General features: G+C 42.2%; 1 protein-coding gene across 1 annotated transcript; it reads left to right on the plus strand.

Annotated features, from left to right (window-relative positions):
- Window positions 1–507: 507 nt before the first annotated feature.
- Window positions 508–18,653, plus strand: col1a2 (collagen, type I, alpha 2). The gene is made up of 50 exons (XM_034545340.1): window positions 508–696; window positions 2,503–2,507; window positions 3,791–3,826; window positions 4,302–4,385; window positions 4,908–4,964; window positions 5,260–5,304; window positions 5,405–5,458; window positions 5,613–5,666; window positions 5,783–5,836; window positions 5,950–6,003; window positions 6,589–6,642; window positions 6,922–6,966; window positions 7,124–7,222; window positions 7,476–7,529; window positions 7,854–7,952; window positions 8,348–8,392; window positions 8,670–8,768; window positions 8,883–8,936; window positions 9,025–9,132; window positions 9,237–9,290; window positions 9,477–9,575; window positions 9,830–9,883; window positions 10,026–10,124; window positions 10,221–10,274; window positions 10,393–10,446; window positions 10,559–10,612; window positions 10,893–10,946; window positions 11,048–11,092; window positions 11,332–11,430; window positions 11,593–11,700; window positions 11,996–12,049; window positions 12,140–12,193; window positions 12,842–12,895; window positions 13,036–13,089; window positions 13,188–13,295; window positions 13,399–13,452; window positions 14,068–14,121; window positions 14,277–14,438; window positions 14,587–14,694; window positions 14,883–14,990; window positions 15,207–15,260; window positions 15,354–15,461; window positions 15,555–15,608; window positions 15,704–15,811; window positions 15,920–15,973; window positions 16,314–16,421; window positions 16,508–16,751; window positions 16,870–17,054; window positions 17,188–17,430; window positions 17,642–18,653. The coding sequence occupies exons 1-50, from the start codon at window positions 627–629 to the stop codon at window positions 17,786–17,788; spliced, it is 4,059 nt and encodes a 1,352-aa protein (XP_034401231.1). The 5' UTR covers window positions 508–626; the 3' UTR covers window positions 17,789–18,653.
- The last annotated feature ends 1,396 nt before the right edge of the window (window positions 18,654–20,049 follow it).

A 20,049-nucleotide genomic window follows, 5' to 3' on the forward strand; every position in this document is an offset into this window, starting at 1 on the left:
AGTTCAAAAGATATTCCTACACTGCGTGTAAAAGTAAGTTTTCTTCATAAAAGAGAAGAATCGGGCACTCTTGGTGGCAACTGAAGCCCACCGATGGGCACCAAAACGGGCACATTTTACGCGCAAACCTAAACTACGTGGAAAGGTTGGATTCCAGGCGCCCGTATCTCAGTACTGACACTCCGGATTCCCTGCAACCCGTAAAAGAAGGAAAAAACGTAGCCCTTCTTCTCCCTTTTAAAACCTCGACGCTGTCCACGTCCTCAAAAAGAATGGATCTAATTAAAACGTTGCACTCGTCATCATCGCCAAAGCTTTGCCAAGCGGGTTCTGGTGGAGAGGAGGCTGGGAGATGCAGCACCACATGACTGAGTGTGAGCTGGAGAGGGATGGGAGTCCGATTGGGTTTCTCTTCTCTGATTGGCCGGTGGGCTGACTTTTGACACGCAGACGAGGGACCCTCCTGCCGTATAAATAGGCCTGACTGAACTTTATTATTCTAGCATCACGGCAGCAGGTTTCCGCTCTGTTTGGAGTTACTCGTGTCATCACAACTGTATGCCTGCTTAAAGGTGGTTTAAAAACAGGGGTTTAGCGGCACAAGGAGTCTGCATGTCTGGTTAGACATGCTCAGCTTTGTGGATACTCGGATTCTGTTGCTGCTTGCAGTAACTTCATACCTAGCATCATGTCAATGTAAGTTTGAATATATGCTCTTTTTCTGTGATGGATATTTTTTTCTTGGGTCCCACTGCTTGAGGATCTTGCGCTTTGACTTTTGTTTGGGACGTACATGAAGGTCAACCTGAAGACAGCTCAAAGCTCTGCAGAATAACCGGATTTAGCTCATGCAGAGGATTCTTCACCTTTTTTTTCCCAAGGATACAATTATTTTATATTTCATTAATTTCCGAGAGGGAGAAGTTGCACTCCTGAAAAACGTTTTCTCGCTTTGAAAAGTACCTCTAAAGTAATCGGCCTAGGGACTTTTCAAAACGTGTAATGCATGTGGAGTCATCTAAATAGTCTAAATGTGAATTTTCGTTTCAACATGAAAAACTTCGTGGGGCGTTGTACATATTGTTCCATCCAGACGCCCAGCTAATGAGGCTTTATTATAGGAAACAGCAAGGTCTCCCCCTGGTGGCCATGAGGGGAAACTTCTACTTGGCACCAATTAGATTGTTCCTCTCCAAGGAGAGGCACATCTGGTGGTTGTTTTAGTGTAGTTTTTCTAAGTAGAAAGTAGACTAAATGCTAACAGATTATAGTCGTTTTAGATTTGTGCCATAACTTGTCAATGACTTTCTTTATAGTTATAGTTATAGTTAATGTATCATTAATTAGGCCAAAAACGATTTAAAGAATTGACCACAACGTATACATTACAGTTAAAGCTTCTTGGTAACTTTTGTATTGTTATAGTAGAGGGAGTTAAATAGTCTCCCATCACCTTGCATGTCCAAGTGCGCCGTCTTGTGGTGTAGATTGGACATGACATGTTAAAGTTCATGGGGAGGTCCCAGCTGGGCCAAGCCCAGCCATGACCAGCTGATGTCCACCTGCAACAAATTTTGGATGAGAGATGCATCAGCCATGAACATTGGCCAGTATGGAGTCATCAGAAAATCAAAACTGCTTTTACTATTTTGAATAGGAGGAGGATTCAATCTAATTGGGCTGTAATTCACCTCTTTTTACCCCAAATCCGAAAATGCACTTTTTAACAATATAGCAACAGAAATCATAACAGCATAAATAATTTATGTTAATCTTCCCCCCAAGTGATGTAATTGGTATCTTGTTTGCAGGAGCAGTCTAACTTTTCATGTCCCAAGGGCACAAACTACCAGTCCAGGCCTGTTAGTAGCCGGATCCTTCTGGAATGCTATTGAACACTGAGATTCACATTCAATGCAGAGTTAGACAGTGTGAAGACGTTTAGCATGCAGAGATGGACCTCAGCTACACTTTCACACATGAGCAGAGACGTGTGCAACAGTATACAGAATGATAGCAAATAACCAATGCAGGAGAGCCATACGTGTTCAGCCTGACAGAAGGTTTTGTTTAACAGTTCGAGATTCTGGTGATAAATGTCATTTTGTATTTCGCAGTCTTGAACTCCTTTAAAACACACAGGCGTGGCAGCTTTCTGTTTTACGATGAACATTTGCAAGTCATATTTGAATATGATATTTCTATAGTGTAACGGTGCTGCTGCGCATTTTAACATCCTACACGAATGCATCCAGTCTTGTTTCTGCATAGTGTCGTTGCAGTCTAGTGTGTACATTTTTTTGTTTAAACGGAACTCTTTTCATTGACCCAAAGGAAAAAGGTTAAAGCAATCAAAAAGATTAGAGATGGATTGAAATGACGTTGTTTCTTTTTCAGTTGACTGTTTTGCTCTCAAAATGCTTATCATGTTCTAACAGAGTCTCTTCTCTCCCCACCCTCCTTTTCTCCCTCTTCCTCCTCCTCATCTCTCCAACGCCACAGACTCGGTTAGTACACATGCATGAAATCATGAAAGCCACATGTCTTAATGATAGTTTTACCTTGTCGCTTTGCTGTTTTAATCTTCCAACGCTGTGAAATATCCCATGAAAGCAGGACCTCTCGGTTGGTCTTGACCGTATGAATCTCAACGATGGCAGAGAATTTAATTTGAGGAATTTCTGCCCCTGAACCAAGTTATTTCTCAGTTTTCTCCCTTCCTGTCTATGAATAGGTGAGGGTCCTATTGGCTAAAGTTTGTGTCAATGAAAGCTAAAACCACAGCTCTGAGGTACCCGTGGGGCCTGGTACAAAGGATCCTTTCTGAGGGGCAGAGGGAGGTTTACCCCTAACAGCTGGCATTGGATCAGTTTGGAGTCGTCCCCTGCTCCTTGATTAGAATTTGATTTTGATTTACGAAAGCTGATCTCAGACCAGTTAGGAAAGGTTGAGGTCTTCAGCTTGGATAAGTTAAAAATAGTAAATTATTTAATTGTTATACATCAGAATGAGGCCCTTCTAATGTAAGACAAACATAACCTGACAAGGGTTGGTTTAAATGACTCTGCTCATAATTGAGATTGCCTTTATCAGTTTAATGTTTTAAAGGTGCAGTATGCTCTGTGTGGTTCTGGTAACATCTCAGAACTTTATTTGTTCCATGGACTAACATATTCCTTAGAGGTTTGGGACGATCCTTTTAGCGTCTCTGTGCACACCTTGACTATTTGTATCAAGTGCACATTGCTCGGCTGCATTTTCATTGTAACTCCTGTATCAGCATGAGCATGTTTAATTTATCCTTGTTATAGTACCACATCTTATTTAGCATGCTTAGCTGTTTCTTACATTGGTCACTCATCATCATGCAAAAGACAAGAGAGCTGAATTTAAAATGTTAAATGACCTGACAAGACTAAATAAATAAGTCTTACATTCATTTATCTTCTTTGTTATTCAGTGAAAAGTCATGGTGAGCACATAATGTGGTTCTTATGTGTCATTTAGCACCTACAATGTGGCATATCAGACACATAACGAGTAGTTTAGAATAGAAAAGGTCAGAGGGCATCTTTCAGATGTCTGTTTTAATCACTGTTTTTTAACTTGCTTATCCTCTCACTGGAAAATCATACACATTTTATTGATTTATCATACCAGATTGTTTTTAATATAATTCCTATGTGGTTTTGATTAGCTTTTTGTTACATTTAGCGTATTTCAGATTAGAATATTTAAGATCAGTATTCCGCTCTGTGTTCTGGTCTGACTGAGTGATTTTCTGCTGCAGGGTCCCCGAGGAGACAAAGGACCTCGAGGTGACAGGGTAAGCTGAAGCCAAACTCTGCTTCCTTTGATCAAACAACTGTTACCAAATATGAATTTAATGCACTTAATGTGGTGCATTTTTTATGCATCTTTGACACTGTGTTTGTTGACATTTTTTGACCCTCTAACCTCAGTAGGCCACACCCCTTTGTTCACATCACCCATAGGCCCTAGTGTTTAGGGACAATAATAGTGATGCGAATGGATATAATGGGTACTATTTAAAATATTTCCCTCATTTATTCTATGAGCAGATACATACAATTTTTCCCCCTCATTGTTACTCAACTGAAGTCTGCTCATCATATCGTATAATAACACAATTTGCGACAACATTGATAAAGCTTTATCTATTTATCTCTTGATTCTGTTCATTCATGAAATACAACAATCAAAGAATCACAAGAAACCATCCCATCAGCATATGTTTATTCAGTAACTGTGTTTATTCACATATCATCTGTGTTTTACAGGGTCCTCAAGGCCCAAATGGAAAAGATGGCAAGCCCGGACTCGATGGCCCCACTGGCCCCCCTGGCCCCCCTGGACTCGGAGGAGTAAGTAACTAAAACGATAATGCACTTTTAGCAGTAGTTTGACTTCCGATGATCCTCATTATGCAAACTGCAGGAAGAGCATTGCAACATGTCTGTGAGTCGTGTGTCTGAGCTCACTCGGGGCTGCAGGCCACGTTTCTGTACGTTAATAATCACCCCTGCTGCTTTGCTTTTTTGTATGCTGTCATAACTCCATGACCTTTGACCCTTTGTCGTTTCTTTTAGTACTATAAGTTAAATCTGTTTTAAGATTTCAACCCCTGAACTATAAAGGGTGCTCACTTCCATGTTATGGTAAATCAGTGTATAGGTGCAAAAAGGACCAATTTAAAAAAGCACATTCAGCTGTTGTATGTTACAGTATTTTTTCATGGCTGATTGTTGTGTAATGCTAATAACATAGACATGGACTCCTGGAAACGGGGACCAGTGCTATTGCTTGGAACTGGATCTATGCTCTGCTTGTTCAATAGTGACAATATGACTGATTAATCTGTCATGTTTTTTTCTTCTGTTTCTCAGAACTTTGCTGCTCAGTACGATGGTGTAAAAGCTCCCGATCCCGGCCCTGGACCCATGGTGAGGGACCCTCTCTTTCTACCACACACACACATAAATAAACACACACCTTTATCTTCCTACAAACCAACCTTTATTTCAATAGATCCAGACCTCCGTGGACCTGAGCTGTCTATTACTTATCTCTGTCTTTACATTCTAGCCTTCACATACATTTTTATAGGCTATGGTAGGATACGTATCTCACACCTTGCAATTATGACTCCAGTCCTCACACACATGACAAACCGCACCAGCGTAGATTCATTTATTGATGATGAATGAGGTGTTTAATGAACGTATTTCTCCTTTTCAGGGTCTATCTGGCGCTAGAGGCCCTCCTGGACCTTCTGGTGCCCCTGTAAGTTCACACACCCTCTCCTAATCTAAATTAATTCTGCTGTTGCTATAATGTACATATGACTCTATACTATATATAACGGCCTCTTGTCATTCAACAGGGACCTCAGGGACACACTGGACACCCTGGTGAGCCCGGAGAGCCTGGACAGACTGTAAGATTATCCTCCAAAATACAATTCATTAAATTATCATGTGTTTAGAACTGCTTTGGGCACATTTCTGTGTCAGACTCATCCATGTGATGCCACAATCCTAAAAGTATTTGTTGTCTTTGAGATCCTAAATGTTCTGTTTTTCCTTCCCAAGGGCCATGTTGGTTCCAGTGGCCCATCTGGACCCCCTGGCAAATCTGGAGAGGATGTACGTATACCTTTGTGTTTCTAAAGGCACTTTTCACGCACTACTAGCTTACAAGTTGTGTAAAGACTAAAGCAGCGACAAAGTCCAATGGAAACGTCTATTTTGCTGACTCACAGGGTAACAACGGCAGACCTGGCAAGCCCGGAGACAGAGGTACCGCCGGCCCACAGGTAAGACATGTTCTCCCAAACAAGGAGAATAAAAACAAACACATAGAAAACAGACATCTGAACGATAAATATGAAGCATGTCTCAGTAATATTGTCCCTATTTTGACTGGCAGGGTGCTCGTGGATTCCCTGGAACCCCCGGACTTCCAGGAATGAAGGGACACAGAGTGAGTGTTGATCTTGTCCTCTACTTGACTGCGTGGTTCACCTAATCACCTGAAGCCCACTGGCAGACAGAACTGCTCTAAAACAAACACAAAATGGTGGAAAAACTACACCTGTGCTGTGTGGACTAAATTATGTTGGAGCATCATGCCCCATAACGAGTTACGCTGGGAGGGATTATGGAAATAACTTCCATTTTCCTGCCTCCTGACGAGCAATGTAGATTTAATTCAGAGCTTAATGGCTGCCAATTAGGATGTTCAGTCCCTTTTTTGCATAAGAAATGATCAAGCCAGTTAGTAAAACCACCTTTGCAAAAATAGACAAGCTTCCTGAATGTCTTACATGACACTTTGGATGTCTTGTTGTCAGTATATATTCTTATGAGAGCTCGAACAAGCATGCCACATACTCCTCACTTTGTCCTTTATCTCTTCTTACTTGTTTCTGAAGTAGCACGGTTTAGTTCCAATTAATAGTGGTAATAATAGCACTCTTTATCCCTTTTTATCGTCCACAGGCTGTCATGTGATGTCTATTTGCCCTTCACAAACATCTTTCATCATCACTCTCTTTCTGCGTTACAGGGTTACACTGGTTTGGATGGACGCAAGGGAGAGAACGGTGGTGCCGGTGCCAAGGTAAGGAGGGCACCCAATGAGTACTAAATGATTTAGGATCCCAGTTCCTCATGTGTTAATGTTGATGTCAGCCTTTAGGGTTAGACTTTAGAGTAATCATTGTAGTTTCTGCAAGGATGCATTTATTTAACATAGTTTCTCTAGTGTAACTAGATATAAAATGCACACACACAAACCACAATTATATATAGTGTTACCAATACTTTGACAGGGTTTTCACCTCTGACATTGAGTCCCTTCAATCCAGATACCTAATCTCCTCTCCCATCTCTCCTACAGGGTGAGTCTGGTGCCCACGGAGCTGGTGGAAGTCCTGGACTGGCTGTAAGTTTTTGATCGAGTTCACCATTTATGCACAAAACCGTAGTTACCTTAACAAACCCTGCCACAATAATAATGTTGCCATTATTCATCATTTGCTCCTACATGACTGCAGTAAAGACACATTTGTCATGACTTCTATTGTGTATTCTCTCTTTAGGGATCTCGTGGTATGACTGGTGAGAGAGGCCGTCCCGGCTCTGCTGGCCCTGCTGGTTCTCGTGGTGCTGATGGCAATGTTGGACCCTCTGGCCCTGCTGTGAGTATTGGCCTTTTAAAGTCTTGTAAGATTAATGCATTTTGGGTATATTGAACTCAAGATACCAATCAAGATTGTACTTGGTGATTGATATCGTAACGTATAAATGTGTAATATAATATCAGAGGAATGATAAATATGCTACTAAATATTATTATATGAATATTATTGCACCGATATTAGACAAACTTAATGTGAGATTTGACCTTTATTGCATATATATGGATGTCATATGTGCTGTTCTTCTACCCAGGGTCCTCTCGGATCTGCTGGTCCCCCAGGTTTCCCCGGCGGCCCCGGACCCAAGGTAATTGTGATGTTACTTTCTGTGGCATTAACTATTCCTTGGCAACACATCCTCACAGAGATGTTCATGTGTAGGGTCACAAACGGAGTGGGTTCTCACCAGCATACAGCATCAGCATCTGTCAGACAAAAGAACTCCACCTAACCACCTGTCAATGTTCACAATCCAAATAGCTTTTTGTGGTTATCCCCATGGGAATAGTTCAGACATGTAACAGCCTCAGCCACTTTGGACCATATGTTTTCAGAATTCCAACACAACCTTAAGAAACAGCCTCATTATGATTTCATTAATTGATTATGAATGTATCTCCGTCTTTAACAGGGAGAGATTGGACCTGGTGGAGCTAATGGCCCAACTGGAGGTCAAGGACCTAGAGGAGAGCCCGGTGTCAATGGAGCTGTTGGCCCCGTCGGTCCCATTGTACGTATACAAAGCTGTTACCACTCAGACTCCCAAGTCACCTTCTTGAAAAAATTATAAGCAAAATTATGTCTTTTGTTTAGATTTTGTCTTGATTGTTGTGTTGCTCCAGACTATATTGATTAATTCCTAAACTCCATTGACATTTATTGTAAAATATGTTTCTATGATTTGTTTTGATTTGTCTGCCACATTTCCCTTAACGTAATCCTTTACAGAGCAGTTTGATTGTCATTTACTTTATTTACCTTGTGTGATATTATAACATATTCCATATCTTTAGAGTGCACTTTTTAAATCTTTAAAAAGAAAGTTTAATGTACACATTTTTGTAGCAAGGTGTTCATAATGAGTGTTTTAATAAGATTCCCTAATTTCTTGTTCTTTTCCTGCAGGGAAACCCCGGTACTAATGGCCTGAATGGAGCCAAGGGACCTGCTGTAAGTACTCAAGTTGTACTATTAGGGCATGCGAAGGTCAAATGTCAGTTAGGGTCACACAGAGGTTAAAGCCAATGCAACCCATGATAACACATCAATAATGTGGTTGTTTTATTTGACATATTTTAATTTGGCCAATTGCAGGATGCAGTGTTTATTTTTGCTATTACAACTGAACATAAAATAGTATTTTATTAAAAAGTAGATCATGATCAAATGTAGGCAATGTTTCAAGATAGGCTCTAGTGATCACCTGTCTGTCATGGCTGTTATTTAGGGTGCCTCTGGTGTTTCTGGAGCTCCTGGCTTCCCCGGACCAAGAGGAGGACTTGGACCCCAGGGCCCTCAGGGTCCAGCTGGACAGAGAGGCCTCTCTGTGAGTACACAACAAACACACAAACAATGCCAAAAAAACATATTATTTTTGAAAGTATGCAGATGTACACATAATAGTGTAAATAGTCCAATATTGTCTGTTTATCTGTTTTAGGGAGATCCTGGTGCTCAGGGTATCAAGGGAGATGGCGGACCCAAAGGAGAGCCTGTAAGTTCTTACATCCTGATCTTTTAGTTTAAAAGTTCACAGAATTTGAAGACTGTTGTCGCTCAAACTTCTCTGTTGCCTTCCTCAGGGTAACTCTGGACCTCAGGGAAGCCCCGGACCTCAGGGTGAGGAGGGCAAGAGAGGACCCAATGGTGAGCTCGGTGCCTCTGGACCTGCTGGAAGCCGTGGAGCTAGAGTGAGTACCAGACCATCTCTGATGGGTGGCGTTGAACCCATATAATTCCATATTCAGAGCCACGTTTCTTGGATCACCTGCTGATGCCTGTGTCTTTCTTACAGGGAAGCCCTGGCAGCCGTGGTATGGGTGGTAGTGAAGGAAGAACTGGCCCAATTGTAAGTATGCAGTGAACAAATCTCCTTCCCCTAACATGCTATTTCTATAGCGCAAATCTATATTTAATTACACTGATGAGAAGCCAGAAATAAAGTTCTGTTTTGGTTCCAAATATAGTCAACATTCAGTCGTAAGGTGGAACTGCCTCCTCATTCCTCTTGGACCTCTTTGTCTCCTTCTCATAGGGCATGCCTGGTGCCCGTGGTTCCACTGGTAATTCTGGACCTCGTGGACCCCCTGGAGATGCTGGCCGTGCCGGTGAGTCTGGCCCAGCTGGTCTCAGGGTGAGTCTTCTGCTAAGTTTGTTTTTCTTCTGGTCTCCATGTTAGTTCTCTGAGTCTAGGTTAAAGAGAGAAAAGGCCTCTAGCTTGGAGCAGCAGCGCTGTAATGATTTTAGTGAAAGGCTATTGTGTGAAATTAATTTGACTTGTGTGCATGATTAAACCCAATACTGTTGAAAGGTAGTTGGGACAAGGGATTTAAATGTAGTTTGATTAATTGATTGATTGATTTATTGATTGATGTTTATCATGTACAGGGAGTCTCAGGAAGCCCTGGAAGCTCCGGACCCCCAGGAAAGGAGGGACTTGCTGTGAGTAAATCTGAATTTTACACTGAAATTTAGGAATCTATTCATAATATCCCAACATTTTACTTAAGGACACAATCTCATTATGTAATGTTTTTGATATTCATTATTAACATCCTGCTGTTCTTTCCGTTTCCCCCTCCAGGGCCCAGCTGGACAAGATGGCCGCTCTGGACCTCCCGGCCCAACTGGGTCTAGAGGCCAGCCCGGAAACATTGGTTTCCCTGGACCCAAAGGACCTTCTGTAAGTAGAAGCAACGATAGGCATTTGGAGCTCTATTTTGAGTTTAATTTTAAGTTTATCATAACCTGTGCTTAACCTACCTCTTATCTCCGTCAGGGTGAGGGTGGCAAGCCCGGAGATAAGGGATCCTCTGGCCCCACTGGACTGAGAGTAAGTCAAAAAATAACCTGCAAGTTTTTAATACAGTAACTTACTGATAGCACCTTTTATCATGGTTGTTTCAGCTCCATTGTCAGTTGTTATAACATGTCATCATATTCCTATCTAGGGAGCTCCTGGACCTGATGGCAACAATGGAGCCTCTGGCGCCACTGGACCTGCTGTAAGTATCCTTATTACATATGCATATATATAAATTGCCCTTTCAGACAAATACCGACACCATGTATGTGCCGTTTTTAAAACTGTTCTTTTCTCTTTCTCTTTTGCTACAGGGAGGTCCTGGTGATAAGGGAGAGCAGGGATCTTCTGGAGCTCCTGGTTTCCAGGTTCGGATCCATTATCTGATTATATTTCCTGCTCATTGTAAACAGAGCTAAGAAAAGGAAATACAAAAAACATATTCAAAAACATATAAGTCCATTTATCAGAGCAACTTCAGTCCAATTGCCATATCATCTTGGTAGCTTCACAACATATTTTCCTGAGAGGTTTAGGAAAACATGTGACATATAACATGCACCTCAGGTGTACTTTTGAGGTAGCAGTGTCTGCATGAATAGAACTGTTGAGTCCTTTGGTCCTGATGTTGCTGCTTGATGTTTTCAGGGTCTGCCCGGTCTCGCTGGAGGTGTTGGAGAGGCTGGCAAGGCCGGAGAACGAGTAAGTAACACACACTGACTTACAACATGTTGTACAGTCCAACCACACATATTGTAGAATGAGCAGTACATCTCTAACCCACCGTTCTTGTCTCTTTACAGGGAATGCCTGGAGACCATGGAGTTGCTGGACCTGCTGGTGTCAAGGTAAGTTTACCTGTTCATGTCCTACAGAGACTTTTTTAGTTTCAACTAAATATTCTGGATGAGTTACCTTTCAAAACCTCAACTGAACCAAGACCCATTATTTTTCGAGTAGCCTCTCAGATTTTGCAAATGATGAAAAAACAGTATAGCTCCGTCATTGTGGCAGATTACATTTGCATTCATATAATAAAACAACCAGTTGAAGACAATACACTGACTCCCTATGTGTGTTCCTGCAGGGAGAGCGTGGTAACCCTGGTGCTGCCGGATCTAATGGAGCTCAGGGACCCATTGGACCCCGTGGACCCGCTGGAGCCCCTGGAACCGATGGTGGCAAGGTAAAATATTGCCAAAAAAGGTTGTTTATCTGCTTTTCTGAGTAAAATGATCCCATATAATCAGAATATGTTGGTGCTCAGCTTATATGGGAGCTAAGGTATTTATACAATCATGTGTGTTTTATGCAAAAAGAAACAATAGTTTGTCATGTCTGTTTCCAGGGAGAGCCTGGTGCTGCTGGAGCTGCAGGTGGACCTGGACACCAGGGACCTGGTGGCATGCCCGGAGAGCGTGGAGCAGCTGGTGGCCCTGGAGTCAAGGGAGAGAAGGTAAACTCCAAAAATCTACATCTGCAAATATAGGGGGATGTCAGCCCTCAAAATAACACACATTTGTTAATGAGATGAGGTTAATAATCAGATAGTGAATAGTATTTATTTTATAATACTTGTTTTATGTAATGTATATGCTGTTTGGATCATTGATCACCTGCCTGAAAATGAGCTTTTAACTATATCTCTGTATAATGCATCGGATTTAAGTATTAAAGTTTGTGTTTGTTATATGTGATCCCTGTTGAAAAAATGTCCTCTCTATTATTCCCTCCTTCTCTCTCTCCTTTAGGGAGAGGGTGGACACAGAGGACTTGACGGCAATGCTGGAAGAGATGGTAGCCGTGTAAGTTCAACTCTAATTCTTCTGGAGGCACTTGATATAAAACAGTGTAACAACCAGAGCTTGGTCTAAGTGTCTCATCTCTCATACTAGGGTATGGCTGGACCCGCTGGACCTCCTGGACCCACTGGAGCCAATGGTGATAAGGTAAGTTGGTGATGTGTGGATATTATTTACCACAAAACAAATATTGACATGAACCATGAGAATGAGGACATTGAGGATGAACAACATAACACAGATTAATTAATATTAAGGAGCTTATTAACGAGCTAAAACATGGCTGCCTCCAACATTATTCAAGATGGATGGAAGACTCTCGTACCAGTGACCTAAAGAAGAAAACCATCAAGACGTGTGTTTGAGATCAAATCACAGTCAGAAATGATCTCTTGGCTGACCAACCCAAATCCACATCCTTGATCATCACATTCCTCTGTAGGAGAACCCCCACTTTAGCATTGTATCTGGTGCTAGAACCTCAACACTGCCACCTGGTGGCTCAACGACAGCTTAATTTAGGATGGCATAGGTGATACCATAATAAATGCAGCAGGCAGATGCACAACTTTGCAGCAGCCTTTTCCCTAACTGTTAACTGCACACTTGCCTATATTTCTGGACCAAAAAAAACAATGACACTTCATTAGCATTATGTCATAAATAAAAGTCTGTTTATACCAATGCTGCTGCTGGCAAAAAAGGTATCATGTGTGTGAGTGGATGATAATGGATTGATGGATAGATGCTGGAGCTATACTAAGCTAATGAAACACTCACTGTTCTCTCCTCCAGGGTGAGACCGGTGGCTTCGGACCTTCCGGCCCCGCTGGAGTTCGTGGATCCTCTGTAAGTAGCTGTGGCTGACTTCCTTCATTATAACCTGTTTCACCATAAATTACAAATATCAGACAAAGACTTAAGTACAACATAAAGCTTTTATGTGCAGAAAAAAATGTTTTTTCTGACCCACTGCTTGTCCTCCACAGGGAGAGCGTGGAGAGGTTGGACCTGCTGGAGCTCCCGGATTCGCGGGACCCCCTGTAAGCCATGCAGCTGATCATCAAAATATTATATACGATGATACAAATACATGCACACCCAGATATTGACCCAGCCCCATTACTTTTCCTGTTTGCAGGGTTCTGACGGTCAGACTGGAGCAAGAGGAGAGCGTGGACCTGGTGGAGTAAAGGGAGAAGTTGGCCCATCTGGTCCTTCTGGACCCGCTGGACAGTCTGGACCTCCTGTTAGTACCCTTTACAGTGGACATTCAAGCACTTCCATTGACAATTTAAATACTCACATGAGATAGGAGTAATGTGAATGGTGTCCTATTTTTGTTTATCTAGGGCGCATCTGGACCTGCTGGACCTACTGGTGGTCGTGGAGACAACGGACCTCCTGTGAGTACTAAAACATTGAAAATACTTCCTCCTGAATACGTTTATTAAATCCATAAGCATTTAAGATCCTTAAAAACAGTATACATAAACACGTATATAATCACTTTTTTACCTGTCACAGTCACACACTCACTTTAACTCAAGTGAAGGCTACTAGAGCATTTAGTGACTGGAAATTAACATAATTAAATTAAAGAGCCAGTTTAATCTAAAAAGTTATATTTTTAACAAATGAAAATGTCAGAGGACAACCACTGTTTTTTAAGTAACTCTCAGTTTTCCACAATAAATACTATGAAAATGCTTTTTCCTGCAGCACTTGAGCCACAAACTCACAAATCCTTGACTTTGAGATAAATGAGGTTTTTGTTAAATCTATCATAGCTGCAGCAGAACTGAAAGCCATGTTTTTGAAATGACAAAAGTTCAAGGAAAGCCAAATTGAACATTTTTGTTATTTTTTTATTATTTATTCATCTGTGCCCCATGGCCAGAATAAATCTTTATCTTACCTCTCTGATGTCCACTCAAACCCACACATAGACATACACAAACAGACACACCACACATGATTGATGCTGTGTAACCTTTGATGTTGTGTGTTTCCAATGGCAGGGTCTGACTGGTTTCCCTGGTGCTGCTGGCAGAGTTGGTGGTTCTGGACCCGCTGTGAGTATTGCTCTTATATTGCATAACATTAGTTAACACATACACATGCAAGCCCACATTCAATGCATTGAATTACTTAAGTAACATTTTCAGATCATCTTCTCATATCAGTGAGCACTTGACATGAACACATTTGGCTCTTCTTCTCCTCACAGGGTATTGTTGGACCCCCTGGCTCCCCCGGTTCCGCTGGTAAGGATGGTCCTCGTGGTCTCCGTGGTGATGCTGGTCCCAGTGGTCCTTCTGGAGAGCAGGGTATGGTTGGACCCGCTGGTCTCACTGGAGAGAAAGGACCCTCTGGAGAGTCTGGTCCCCCTGTAAGTTAGACCATGGAACACTGAAATGTTGACAACAGCAACAACTGTTTGAAAAATAAATATAAATGAGTATACATTTATATTATGGACATATAGATCCATATACATCCATCGCCAATGCATTAATATGTGGCTTGTGTGTGTTTAGGGTGCTCCTGGTACTCCTGGAACCGGTGGTGCTATTGGATTCCAAGGATTCGTTGGTCTGGCTGGTGCTAGAGGAGATCGTGGTACACCCGGCGGTGCTGGTGGATTGGTAAATTTGTGGATAGTTTTTTAGACACCATGCCCATTTTCCAGGATGGTTTGAATTAACAACTGCACCGTTGCTAAAGAAAAGATCTACCAGAGGGTCAAACATTAATTCCATACCTATTGTATCACATACAGTATAAAGCCTGTGACTGTATTTGACCCAGTGGTTTTCTCTGCATCCTACCACAGGGAGAGCCTGGTAGAGTTGGACCTCCTGGTTCCGCTGGAGCTCGTGGTCCCTCTGGCAACATTGGCCTGCCTGGTATGACCGGACCTCAGGGAGAGGCCGGACGTGAGGTAAGGATTGATCTGGCCCATAACAAGTACTGCAATTACCTGGTAGTGGTAACCAAATGTGGAGAGAGTATCACAGTAGAAGTACTCTTAGTTGATCGAAATATGACTTGTTTCAAATGTAACTCCGATTTACTTTTGTAGATTAAACAAAAAAATGGACCCTGATAACAAGATAGAAACTTTGATGTAAGCTGTAATATTCTTTGCCATCTACAGGGTAACTCTGGTAACGATGGACCCCCTGGACGTCCTGGTACTGCTGGATTCAAGGTAATGAATGCCTGTTCATACACATTGAAGCACTTGTGAGCACACACATATGCTGTGCTTTGATCCACATCTACACCTTTCCACCGTATTTAGGGAGACCGTGGTGAGCCCGGACCTGCAGGTTCCATGGGAGTTTCTGGTTCCCCTGGACCTAATGGACCATCTGGAGCTTCCGGCAGACCTGGAAACCGTGGAGAGTCTGTATGTACAAACAGCAATGCATTCACGGAATTCACTTTAAGGCCACGTCCAAACAGAACTAATCATTTCAATCATGTCTCTTCTTGTCTCTAGGGCCCAGGAGGTCCCTCTGGACCTGTTGGAGCAGCTGGAGCTAGAGGTGCCGCTGTAAGTACAATGAACCTGTATAGTCATAGAAATAGTACATAGAATAGTTAATCACCTAAAAGTACACAGATGTATCACGCGCCTGTGTGTTATAGGGATCTGCTGGAACCCGTGGTGAGAAGGGAGTTGGTGGAGACAATGGAGAGAGAGGCATGAAGGGTCTGCGTGGACATGCTGGTCTCCAGGGAATGCCTGGACCTTCTGTGAGTGACCCATACTGTCATAATGCACACAACATATGTGCTGATATTTAACTTATCTACAATGTCTCTCTATGATGTCACTCAGTTATGCACGTTGTCTCCCCTTAGGGACCTTCCGGTGACTCTGGAATTGCTGGATCAAATGGACCTTCCGGACCCAGAGTGAGTGGAATCCTAATAACCCACAATACACCTGTGTTTTTCTTGTTCCACTTTTCTCCATCGAGGCACAAATTTAAAAAAAATCAAAAGGCGAGTAATTAGCAGAGCTAGTTAAGGTCAGTGTGCCAGATACCATGACAGAGAGAGTGTTCATTGTAATGTGATGAACCACATTCAGAGCTAGTAATTAATAACCATCTCAATGTTCTCTGTTGCATTGTGTTCTTTTCGTGATCACTAAAACACCAAATGCAGGACATACAGTAACGTACAGTCATATGTAATCCAGGATTTCCAAAAAAGACAAAAGTTTGACTGTGTCATGTGATAACCTCTTCAGGGACCCGCTGGACCCCACGGACCCCCTGGTAAGGATGGCAGAGCCGGTGGCCATGGAACCATTGGCTCTCCTGGTGCTCGTGGACCCCCTGGATACCTTGGACCTGCTGTAAGCAAATCTAGAATCTTGTAAACCAGACAGTTGACAACTGCTGCTGGGATCCACATAACAATCCTCTCTTTTATCCATATCAGGGTCCTGCTGGATCTCCCGGTCTGACCGGACCTCCCGGCCCCGCTGGTGGTGGATATGATGTCTCTGGATACGATGAGTACAGAGCTGATCAGCCCTCTCTGAGAGCCAAGGACTACGAGGTCGATGCCACCATCAAGTCCCTCAACACTCAGATCGAGAACCTGCTCACCCCTGAGGGATCCAGGAAGAACCCTGCCCGCACCTGCCGTGACATCAAGCTCAGCCACCCCGAATGGAGCAACGGTAAACTCAACTTAATCTGACAGCACTGTTGGCCTAATACCACTTACATTTATTAAGGTTACAATGTCTTTTGGAGCCCATATGCAGTAGAGTAAACACTCTTTTTTCTGCTCTGTAGGATTCTACTGGATTGACCCCAACCAGGGATGCATCAATGACGCCATCAAGGTCTTCTGCGACTTCACCACCCGTGAGACCTGCATCCATGCCCACCCCGAGAGCATCGCCCGCAAGAACTGGTTCAGAAGCACCGAGGGCAAGAAGCACGTCTGGTTCGGAGAGACCATCAACGGTGGTACTGAGGTGAGCTTCTACAGAGAGGAAACATGTTTTACTTTATTTCAAATAAAAGAGGTTTAAACACCACACAAGCACACAAGTCCAGGAAATAACAGTAAAAACAGATGTAATATTTTATATTCTTTTCTTCGTGCAGTTTACCTACAATGATGAGACCCTCAGCCCCCAGAGCATGGCCACCCAGCTTGCCTTCATGCGCCTGCTGTCCAACCAGGCCAGCCAGAACATCACCTACCACTGCAAGAACAGCAATGCTTACATGAGTGATGAGACCGGTAACCTGAAGAAGGCTGTGGTGATCCAGGGCTCCAACGATGTTGAACTGAGAGCCGAGGGCAACAGCCGCTTCACCTTCTCCGTGCTGGAGGATGGCTGCACTGTGAGTTGCTCTTTGGTCATTACTGTCACCTTCATCGCTTCAGTTTCATTCTTCCTCATGGAGAAGAAATGACTCTGTTGATAAATTGCTACATTAATGCAGTTTTTGGTGTCATGAGACAGAGCAAATTTGTTTCACAGCTGTGTGATTTGTATTGTGTTGCCGTTATTCTAACATTTGGTCTCTCTTTTTCTTCCTTTTACGCCTGCAGAGACACACTGGTGAATGGAGCAAGACAGTGATTGAGTACAGAACAAATAAACCATCTCGCCTGCCCATCCTCGACATTGCACCTTTGGACATTGGTGGAGCTGACCAGGAGTTTGGTTTGGACATTGGCCCAGTCTGTTTCAAATAAATAGACTCATGATAAATTAAAAACGAAAAAGAGAGAAAGAACGAAAAAACAAAATCTCTGCCCTTCTTTCTGTGTTGTTTTTTTTTATACTGAATGCTGATTTCTCTCTGCACATCCACTTGCTTAAGATGGGCAACTATCTGAGAGGACTGAATGGACTGAATTTGCATTTGTGCAATGCAAATTAATACAGCAACCCAAAGGGACGCGGGAAAACAGCTTGTTGTGGGACATCATGTCATCCTTTTGTAAAAAATAAAAGAAGTGTAATAAAAACGCTGAAAGTATGCATCACTTTGTGGTCTTTGTATATCTTCCAAAGAGGAGGTTTAAAACCACAATTTCCATGAAAAAAAGGTTTAAGCTACCTCATGCCTGTACCTAAAGAAAATACTTTTGACAAAACCTGGGTCCACAACCGAGATGTTAAGACTTCTAATGCTTCAAGCTGTATCGGAAGGTGCTCAGTTACTTGAAGCAGAGATCTATGGTGCTAATATGCAGCTGTGGAGCTAACCACTTTTACTGTATTACTTTGTATTGACATGTGAGGAGTCTTGCATTCGTCCCCTGATGCTCCCCCACTTTAAGCAGGTGGAATGTTTCTAATTCTGATGTCTGGTTTTTTGTTTTGTCTAGAAGTTTTTTTTTGTTTTTTTGTTCAGGCTTTTTAAAATTCAATAACCCACATTGAGTGTTCATATTGACAGCACACATTTCATCCAATTCTGAAAGTTTTTTAGGCGGCCTCTCTCTCTCTCAAAAAATGAAACCACAAAGTCTATTGTACCTATTTTGTATATGTGAGATGTTTAAATAAATTGTGAAAAGTTCTGAAATAAAGCATGTCCAATGTTCCAAAACACTTACAACTCAGTGACTTAAGTGCTTTCATGTTTTAATGACACCATTGAAGGTTTGTCACTGTATTTTGGTTCTAGTTTGGCTGATGGTAACATCAATAACTTAAACATCTTTCTACTGTGGAAGCACAGCCATATCGTATTTACCTTCCCCCTCTTTCATGCTTCTCAACGGTACATCCGATTTTAATGTACAGTAAATTTCTGTTGACACTGTCCATGCCAATGTATGATTACTAACGTGCATTGTGTCTTGTAAATATGCATCCTCTGATGTTGCTTTTCCTTGCATAATACAGCTTTTGCATCCAAATAAATTTCTGTGGTTTGGATCAAGGCTTGAATTGCAGTGATAAATGCGCACCGATATTTGTTAGATTCAATGTAGATTCATTACTGCAGAAATTACTTGTTTTGTCACTTTGTCAGAGAATCCGCTGAGAATCAGCGTGAGTTCAGTGTGTTGAGGGAACTGGGATATGCCAGCTTTCTAAACATTTTGATTTAATTATACCTCCTCATGAAGGCATCAATGCATTACAATTCACATGCAGCACTTCTGATAACCACTAGAGAGCAGTATGGGATATTGTTATTAATATCCTTGCTGAAAGTGCAATGTATTTTATCAAATAGAAATAGAGTATCTTTGACCACGGATTGGCAAAGACTGGGATGCCTGTTGCAATAAGGACCGTAATGAATACATCTTTATTTAGGGATGTGTATAGTATAAACTAAAATGATGTTTGATCAAAATTAGGCTTTAACACAGGAGACCTCAACAAAACAGTTCACAATTATTATGTAGATATTCTAGTTTAGTGGTGCAAAGTCCTGTTGCAATTAATCAAATTGCATACAATCCATTGGCACGCGGTGAACCTGGGGCTGCTGGGGGTCTAGGGCAATATTTGCCCAGTTGAAAATCCAGCCTTGCTCAACAGTAGGCTATGAAGTAGTCACAATTGGCTCTTTCTTGACCAACTACATTAAAATCCTGTTTACATGAAAATGAATCAGTAATAATAATCAAATAATACCATGCAGAATACTTTGTGCGTTCACTTTTGATACGTTAAGTACACTTTTATTGCTTAAATAACATTTTGAAAGCGGTATTTTTACACTACGGTAGCCTATGACTACTTTTACTTAAATAAAGGAGTTGGGTTAGGATGCATCAAAATACACATTTCCAGCATATTGATATGTCTGGGTGCTAAAAGTGTTCCACTTCATGTTGTTACAACACATGCAAAATATTGTTGCAATCCATGGTGATCTAGAGGTGCAACCGCACAGCAGCTTTACCAGCAATGCCGTGCAATCCGTGTATGACAACTGTGACTGCATGACAAGCGACTCAGTTCTATCGGAGCCTTGTCACGGTTCGAG

Source organism: Cyclopterus lumpus, chromosome 11, assembly GCF_009769545.1.
Source record: "Cyclopterus lumpus isolate fCycLum1 chromosome 11, fCycLum1.pri, whole genome shotgun sequence".
Classification (NCBI taxonomy): Eukaryota; Metazoa; Chordata; class Actinopteri; order Perciformes; family Cyclopteridae; genus Cyclopterus; species Cyclopterus lumpus.